We start from the raw sequence: 10,000 nt of genomic DNA on the forward strand, positions 1-10,000 counted from the left end.
TCCTCACTTGCCGAAGAAAAAGAATGTAGTAAATGATGGAAGTGGACAAAAGTAGTAAATGATGGAGGTAGACGAGCGTCAGAGAAGAAATAAACAAGAGAAGATAGTGTGGGGAAGGGACGAAATGGATGGGCAAATAAGAACATAAGAATGAAGGAGACAGCAAGAGACCAAAAGGCCTACACTAGGAGAGGCTAAACAATTTCACTTGGAAAGGCAAGAAGTGACTATAAGTAAGAGAAAAAAAGGAAAGCAAAGTAGACAAGACAGTGAAACGGTTGAAAGAATGAGAACTGTGAATAAGATGATTTTGTAAACGAAGCGTCATAATATAACAGGTGTTAGGTAAAGATGAAATAAATACATTAGAAAATACTAAAAAAAAAACATGCTATGTAATTAGATCTACGATAAACACAAGCTTGTACTCAATGAGTTAAAAATATACTTTTGCAACGTGGACACTTTCACTGTATCTCTCCTATAGAAATATCCTTCCAAAACATATGGGCACCTACCTGTAAGCATAGTAGTGGCCTGTGCCTGCCCAAGGTCGTTCCGGGCTAAGCAGGTGTAGAGGCCAAAATCGGAGAGCACCAGGTTCCTCATGGACAATGTCATCTCATGTCTGTGGAAGTCGAAAAGACCAACGTTCATGTCATTGTCTTGGAGTACGGTTGTGATAAAAGCCCTTTTTGTCCGGAACTGATCCTCAGGCGAATGAGATTGCCTAGGGGTAATCTATAGCAAAGTTCTTTTAGATTTGTTATAGCGTAAAATATATTAATGGGTGGCTTCAAAAAGTACCAGTGAGATGTAACTTGTTTATGATACATATCTGATGAAACAAAGCTGTCTCAGAAACTAAGCTAATCTAAATCATTCATTTCTATTACTAAAGTGTTTGAATTTTCTTCTTCAATGCCACGTGAATTGCACACTTATAAGTTAATATTTCTTCTCAGGAAACGATGGTTCTGAGAGATAAGACATAATACTTGAACATGTGTATGTGAAGATACCATTTCAAAAGATAGCATACTTGAACATGTGTATGTGAAGATACCATTTCAAAAGATAGCATACTTGAACATGTGTATGTGAAGATACCATTTCTAAAGACAGCATACTTGAACATATATATGTGAAGATACCATTTCTAAAGATAGCATACTTGAACATGTGTATGTGAAGATACCATTTCAAAAGACAGCATACTTGAACATATATATGTGAAGATACCATTTCTAAAGATAGCATACTTGAACATGTGTATGTGAAGATACCATTTCTAAAGACAGCATACTTGAACATGTGTATGTGAAGGTACTATTTCTAAAGACAGCGTTTAAATACATAAATCAGCCAATTCACTCAAGATAATACATTTCTATGACCCTTTGTACCAAAAATATGTTATTATTATAGAATCACATGAAACGCATGAACTCACATATTCTGTAAAAAAGAAAAAAAAGAAAAAAAAATTCGGGAAAGACCAAAGACCTTCTAAAGAAGTGGTTGCCTGATGTAGAAGCAAATGCACATCTTTTTCCAACGTGCCCTTGCTATGAAGTACGAAAGAAAACATTTTGGTAAAGGTTGTTTGGCTGATAAGGTATTCTATTGCACAATAAATGTCGTGAGTGAGCCACCAGACTATAAAAAAAGCCATATACAAAGAACAAATCACGACAACATGATGAGATTAAAGAAGCTATATTGTTCTATCATTCCCAATGTTATTTTATCATTTTTCGAATCCTTTTGATATCCTACATATTTTTCTTTATTTATTACGTTTGCTATCAGTAAAAATATTATTGATTTATAATCTTGTAATCCTTATTACACCTACCACTACCACTATCATGCCACCCATGACGAAAACTTTTCTTCATTCTCAACGTCCTTTTTTAGGTTACTCCCATCTTTCTCACTCAGACCTTACTATTTCACTTTGCAACGTCTCCCTCCATTTGAACTCTCTCTAACACTGTCTCCCTTACTGTAACTCCCAGTCTGTCTACTCTTCTGCTTCTAGTTTTTGTCTACATGCCTGTCTGTCTACTTGCCTGTCACTCCTCCCCTATTTTTAGGTTATGTATGTGCGTGTGTGCATGCTTGTGTGTATGTGTTTGTTTTTTGTGTGTATGTGTGTGCATGAATGTGTGTGTATGTATGTGTCTGTGTATGAATGTGTGTGTGTGTGTGTGCGTGTGTGTTTGTGTGTGTGTGTGTTTGTGCGTGTGCGCGTGCGTGTGTGTATGTATATGTATGTATGTGTGTGTGTGTAATAATAATAATAATAATATACGGTTTATTGGGTATAGCAGCATTACTGCTGAAAATATACAGCCTACAAAATTATAAACATTATAAAGCTATGACAGAGAAAAGATGTTGTTACAAGCATTCAAAAACAAAACAAAACAGTAAGCTAAGGAATATCCGTGTTGTATGAGTGTGTGTGCGTGTGTGTGTGTGTGTGTGTGTGTGTGTGTGTGTGTGTGTGTGTGTGTGTGTGTGTGTGTGTGTGTGTGTGTGAGTGTGTGTGTGTGTGTGTGTGTGTGTGTGTGTGTGTGTGTGTGTGTGTGTGTGTGTGTGTGTGTGTGTGTGTGTGTGTGTGTGTGTGTGTGTGTGTGTGTGTGTGTGTGTGTGTGTATGTGTGTGTGTGTGCTTGTGTCTGTGTGTGTGTGTTCGTAATTCCTTTCACCGACGCCTACAGACTAATAAGACAAAAGCTGTGGTGTATTCAGAGTATTCTCTTTCATTTTTCCATAAATAATCAAACCTTTTTCCAGAAGCAAGAACGACCGTTGGTGCTCATTAACTCTGTCATTCGAGATGGTGATTGAAATTAAAAATCCAGGAGAAAAAAAAAATATCCAGGTATTAGTAATTACCATTTTTTAAGATCATGTCCTCTTTAAGAATATCACCAGTAAATGAGGCATGAAGTGATAGACAACAAATGTCTTAGATGAAAACAGACGAGCAATTACGCAGAGAAAATAATGAAAGGATGAAAGATGTGAAAAAGGAAATAAATAAAGAGGATATATAAGGAAAAAAAATCTGTCACAAGTACAACTGGAAAGTGAAATGGGTCACGTACAATTGACCCAAGCTGCTGCATTTGTATTCATTTCTCATGATGTTACACCCAAGTCGTTTTATCCCTCTTCCTGCAATCTTTCTGCTCTCCCCATCCCCCCCATTCCCCCCCCAAACAAAAATGTATCTCAGGTAAATGGAGAAAAGAAAAACGACTGGAAAAAAAGGGCTTCAGCGATAGAAGAAGAGTGTTTCAACCAAGAAGCAGATGAATGAGGAATAAGATGATCAGTCTGGATAGGTAATAGATTTAGGGATCCAGCAGATCTACAGATGCCATTAATCTAACACAAAATTTTGGTTAAGAATTCAACAAATCAAAGAAATTTTTAATTTTGTATCAACGAAGCATTAGCAAAAAAAAAAAAAAAGTGAATTCGAATAATCTAACTGATAATATTGTTACATAACAACTAAAGTTAATGTAGAAATACTTAATCTAAACTATCAAATTAGTTACATAACACACACACACACACACACACACACACACACACACACACACACACACACACACACACACACACACACACACACACACACACACACACACACACACACACACACACACACACACACACACACACACACACTCACACACACACACACACACACACATATACACACGCACGCACGCACGCACACACACACACACACACACACACACACACACACACACACACACACACACACACACACACACACACACACGCACACACACACACACACACACACACACACACACACACACACGCACACACACACACACACACACACACACACACACACACACACACGCACGCACGCACGCACACACACATACACACACACACACACACACACACACACACACACACACACACACACACACACACACACACACACACACACACACACACACACACACACACACACACACACACAGAAACACACAACCATACACATACAAAATATACCACTAAAAAGTCTAAAAAAAATGAAAAATGAAAAACAAATACTCATTCGTGAGACATTTTTACAGGTGCTACACCACTGGGTGACCAAGACGACTTGGAGTTGAAGTGAGGAGGGATCTCCTGCTCCACAACAGATCAATACTGGGACCTATAGGAAAGGCATCGCTGGAGTAGGACTTTATTGCCTCGGATTCTCATATCAGGATTTTTCTAACCTTTGCATATCAATGTGCAAGGGTTCTTTCAATCAATAGGTCATGAGCAAACGATCAAAATAATATATATATATATATATATATATATATATATATATATATATATATATATATATATATATATATATATATATAAAGTTCTACGTACAGAAATAGTGTTAACATAGATTATATTCAAATACTTATATTTATATGTATATATATATATATATATATACATATATATACATATATACATACATACATATGTATATATACATATATATATATATATATATATATATATATATATATGTATGTATATATGTACAACACTGAATGGGTCCCAGTGATTAGAGATACATTCTAACAACCACAGTGCACTTTAATTTTAAGCCATCAACATTGGGAGACCGAATGGAGGCCGACATGCAGAAATTGAAATGCGGTACTACCGAGGACTCGAGTCCCCGGCAGTACCGCATATATCTGCATGTCGGCCTCCAGTTGGTCTCCCGATATTGATGGCTTAGAATTAAAGTGCATTGTGGTTGTTAATATATGTATATATATATATATATATATATATATATATATATATATTCAAATATATGTATATATATATACATATATATGTATATATATATACGTATATAATATATATATATATATATATATACGTATATATATAAATATATGTATATATATATATAATATATATATATATATATATATATCGAGAACAAGACAGAAGGAGGTTAAGGATGGCAGAATAAATTTTTATTCATCTAGATAAACCAGCCATCAATATGCAGACAATCTAAAGTTTCACTCCCATCAATGACGAAAGACTACCAGCAACTTACGGGCAAGCCGTTGGCGCTTCGTGGGTAGCTATGTAGCATCCTCTCCCAGTGTCTCTTTGGAGGTACAAAATCTCACCTCGCCCACCGCCATGCCCAATAGGCCATTCCTTTTTTTTGTGTGTTATTGTGTTTATCAGACCTCATAAAAATGACTTCTGATTGGGTCGACAAACGTCTACATTAAAAGTGTTGTTAGCTCCTCCTTCTTTTTCGTCTCCTCCAATCGTTGATTGCTAGTGAAACTACTGGGAGAGACCATGTGATAAACCCTCCTCGATTGTTATCAGAATTATTATTAATAATTTCTGCAGCTTCTATAACTTTTCTCATGTTCTTGTTGAGTCCTTGGTGTAATATTTCTATGTTTTTCCAATTCGGTAGGTGTCCTGTTTTGTCTATGTGTGTTTCAAGTGAGTTGCTGGTTCTATGTGATCTAACGTCGTTTTTGTGTTGTTGTGTCCGTTTTGTGATTTCTTGTCCACTCTCTTCATAGTACGATTGATCACATCCGGTACGGGGGATTTTGTACACAATGTTGTTTTTTGACTGATTGCATAATCTTCTGAATTAAAACGTGTAGGTTTAGCTAAATGTTTAGGTAATTGTTGCACCTACATTTGTCCATAGTCTCTGATTCTCAGGAATATCATTATTTGATTTGAGTACATTGGCTAGCTACAAGACTTAAAAAAAACAAAAAAAAAAAAAAAAAAAAAAACATGAATACTACCTAAAATTTAAGAAGGCAAAGAATAAGAGGCATGGTCAAGGTGAGAAAGAAAAAGAAGGTGAGAAAGATACAGCAGATGGCGCGTAGCTACGGCCGAAGCCGTTGCTTTTGCCATATAGGATTGGGCTGCTAAGGCAGGTGACAGTCACTGAAGGAAATCGGAGAGACACGAGGGACTTAACCCGTAACTAAGCGAATTCGAAATCAACAAGCTTCCAATTATGCTACCAGTGCACTCAATAAAGCATAAAATCTTAAAATAATGATAACATCAAAATTAAAAATGTTTTCAACACAAATACTCTCCTAACGTGAAACAATGGCCAGAAGCTGCCAAACCTTGATTTAATCCAGTGATGTTTTAAGACAATTTCAGTAACAATGTTATCACTGAGCGGAATACTTTTCCCACAAGAACGATTGAACGTAGCTCAATTTATGTCTTTATTCTATGATCCAGCTAAAAAAAAAAAAGTAATTTACTCTAATATTTGTCAATTATATCTTTTGTACTTGTTAATTAAACAATTTTGTGCTTGCTATTACTTTTTATATCCTACTTACTCGCATGAAACGCCATGCTCATCGTTATACTTATGAAATATGTTTGGCCATGAATTTGAATGCATTGTGCTTCTTGTATGTCATCATATGATTTATGTTTTTTGTACAATTGCGTTCTATTTCTATATCGTAATACTATGATGCCACATTTGTACCTCATGTTTTGCAAGAATACCTCCATTTAAATGCAAACAGCTCACAACGACTTATCTCTGTGTAACGGGTATATAAGAGGTACAGATGGAAGCATACCCATATTGAATATGATAATTGATCTCAAAGTTACTAGGAAGTAATATCCTTTGGTCGTTATAACTATACAATGAAAAGTAGAAATATTGTGCTGTAAAACATTTACGAAATTGCTCTAAGTTTGCTGCAAATGTGTTTTCGAGTTTCCTTCTAAATTTGCATACCATAAATCATTGAAGACATTACAATGCAAATGGTTGCTTGCAGCCAAAGCCCCACACTGCCAAGCTGTGTGTAAAAGCAATCTAGGCTTTGTTTGTTATATTTGGAGCCATTTACTTGGCGTCCATGTTCGCGGAAAGGGCTCCGTGGCCGGCTTGGTTATATGTCAGGCCATTTTGGTTCTGTTTTATCTCTCCATATTTAGTCACACACCCTTTGGGATTAAAAGGAACGTGAAGCATTCTATTTTATTGCTAGGTATGGGAGACTTGGGAAAGAGAAGAAATCTGGAGGAAAAGTAGATGTATTATGGAAAAAAATGAATTTAATATTAGGGTGGGATAGGTGGGAAACAGGAAACATGAAAAAAGTGAATATAAGAGAAATCAACAAAGCAGAAAGTAAACTAGTTTGTAGTTTGATCACACACTTGTGCTTGTGTGTGTGTGTGTGTGTGTGTGTGTGTGTGTGTGTGTGTGTGTGTGTGTGTGTGTGTGTGTGTGTGTGTGTGTGTGTGTGTGTGTGTGTGTGTGTGTGTGTGTGTGTGCGTGCGCGCGCGCTATAATCATTCGAAACATTCTGACGAAGTTGATGTCAACCTTTCCTGCAATTCTGTCAGATTTCCTATGACTAATGTTTATTCAGTAGAGGAATAATTTAACTGAATGTATTACCTAATGGATATGCGTTTGAAATATTGTAGGGATAACTTCCTCCTCAGTTATTAAAATAAGACATTTTTCAGTTAAAACAAAATATTAGACTGTATGAATAAGCAAATTTTTGGGAGAAGAGTTCACAATATGTATTGAAAAATAGTGGGTGATAATTCATGGATAGTTTGAATTTCCTGGAGCTGATTCGTCGATATGGCCTAGGTATAAACTTAACAGGAGGGAAGGATATTCTGATGCTGAGTTTGGCTGTATAAGCTTGGATTATTTGTCAGAGAGTACTACTTCAATTACTAAAAAAAATTTGTATGTGGGAACTCCGAGAAATGTGTCCCTAAAAAGTTTCCGAAGAGAGAGTACCTTTATGTACCTTGTAAGGTTGATGATATCACTTTGCAAACGGTGGTAAATCGTACATATTTCAAAAGTTCATGGTCATCTCAATCTAGGTAAGAGCGAAGGGTGTAAATTCTCTTCGGGAGGCATCCAGATACATGGGCTCTGCTGTAGGGCCATGCCATTGAACAAAATAAGGTTTTCAATGAAAATAAGATGCATAATTTGAGATTATCCTAAATCATAGAATTGCTGATTATATCCTATGTAATATCAGTACTCTCAGTCCTGAAGCTGAATTTAATTGTACAGTCCACCATTATTTGGTTATTGCGTGTATTTATCTATAACAATAACATTACTAATGCTGTTGATTTCATCTCCAAATATGAACTTAATTTTTTCTTTGTTGTGCCATATTAGTTTCCTGAACTCCATTAATTATGAATTCATTTTTGGAAAAACAATTAATTATTTTAATTTTTAGTTCGCCTTGAAAGCAACTAGCATATCGCCTTTGTCATCTTTATAATATACTCCAAACTTCCTCGAGTCCCCATATATGATTCATCCACCATGTTCAACCCTTCGGGTTGCGTCAATTTATTTCTCATACATACTCCCTCACCCCTATCCCCAACCCACTCCCCCTAATGTATCACAGCATCATCCATACACAACCTTTCTCCATTCACCCCTATCTTCTGTCCTCTCCCGTCCTTCCTCAACAGACATCCCCCTCTTTCCCAATGCCCCTTTTACCCCATCCATCCATCTCATCCTAGATTGCCCCCTCATGCTAACTCCTACCTCTGCCTTCCACATCTCTTTTATTAATCTTTCTTCACTCATTCTTTCCATGTGTCCAAACCATCCTAATACTCTTTCATCAAACCTATCTCCCAGCTCCCTTTCCGCTCCTGTTCTCCTCCTCATCTCCTCATTTCTCCCTCTCTCTAGTCTAGTAACCCCTATCATACTTCATAGGTGTTTCATCTCAAACACATTCAATCTCCCTCTCTCTTCCTCTCTTATGTTTCATGTTTCTGCCCCGTACATTGCTGTTGGCACAATCACTCCCTCATACATTCTCCTCTTAGCATCCATTCCCAAATGCCTATTTCTCATTACACTTTCTAATCCACCAAGGTATTTACTCGCTTCTCTCCACCCCCACTCCTCCCTTTCCTGCCATATTCGCACCCAAGTATCTTAAACTATCCACTTCCTCCAGTCTCTCTCCCTTAATACTTCACTTGTCCTTGTACATCTTATCAACCTTACTTTTATCCACATTTATCTTCAGCTTTCTTCTTTCGCACACCTTCCTAAACTCTGTCACAAACTTCCTCAATCCATTCTCTGATCCTGCTACAAGCGCAGTGTCGTCAAACAACAACTGTCTTATCTACCATTTTTCTCCATTTTCTTTCACCATATCTAATCCCTGACCCACTACCCTTGCTTTCACCTATCGCCTTTTTAGAGACCTCCGGAACAAAGGCACAAAGGAAACCAAAAGAGCCAAGAAAATGTACTACCCTAATAAGATTAAGCACTTACAGCAGAACAGCAGCCAGTGGTTTAACGGGGTTAAAAGTTTGTGTGGTATGCGGCAGGCATCTGACATCCCCCTCCTATCACAATTGTTATATGACCGTGCGGCTGAGCAAATAAATGACCACTTTGCATTTATCTGTCAAACGCTGCCCGGGATTGACCTTTCTTTCCCTGCTTTCCTCCCCTCTCCATCCTCCAGTCAGTTCATGTTTTTTAGGTTGCCAAAAAGCTCGCCAGCATTAAGTCGTGTAGATATGAATAACGAAACAATGAAAAGATAATTGTAAAAGAGACTTTATCAGATGATGTCAGATGGCATTTTTTAAGGTATACCCAAGACAAAATAGAGACGTTCAAGGTATCTTATAGTTCGTTGCCAATAACTAGCGCTTCTGTCCTTTCAAACAATAAATCGTGAAAAAGGTGGAGTCGTAGGGAAGTTAAAGGAGAAATCCAAGATGACAACATAAAAAGAGGGATAGTTGGAGCATAAAAGGGGAACAACTAGGGGTCCGGGTATACGTTGTGACCGAATGATGTCAGTTATTTCTAGGGTACGCAAAAAGTCTACCATCCTCATGCCGAAAGT

General features: G+C 37.1%; 1 protein-coding gene across 1 annotated transcript in view; it reads right to left on the bottom strand.

Annotated features, from left to right (window-relative positions):
* The window catches only part of LOC143035551 (lachesin-like), an 862,132-nt gene that overhangs the window by 17,012 nt on the left and 835,120 nt on the right, over nucleotides 1-10,000 (bottom strand). Inside the window, exon 9 of the mRNA XM_076202417.1 lies at nucleotides 519-628. Coding sequence (XP_076058532.1) covers nucleotides 519-628 — 110 coding nt within the window. The remainder of the gene's footprint in view (nucleotides 1-518; nucleotides 629-10,000) is intronic.

This window comes from Oratosquilla oratoria, chromosome 19, assembly GCF_046742065.1.
Source record: "Oratosquilla oratoria isolate Oo_2021 chromosome 19, ASM4674206v1, whole genome shotgun sequence".
Classification (NCBI taxonomy): domain Eukaryota; kingdom Metazoa; phylum Arthropoda; class Malacostraca; order Stomatopoda; family Squillidae; genus Oratosquilla; species Oratosquilla oratoria.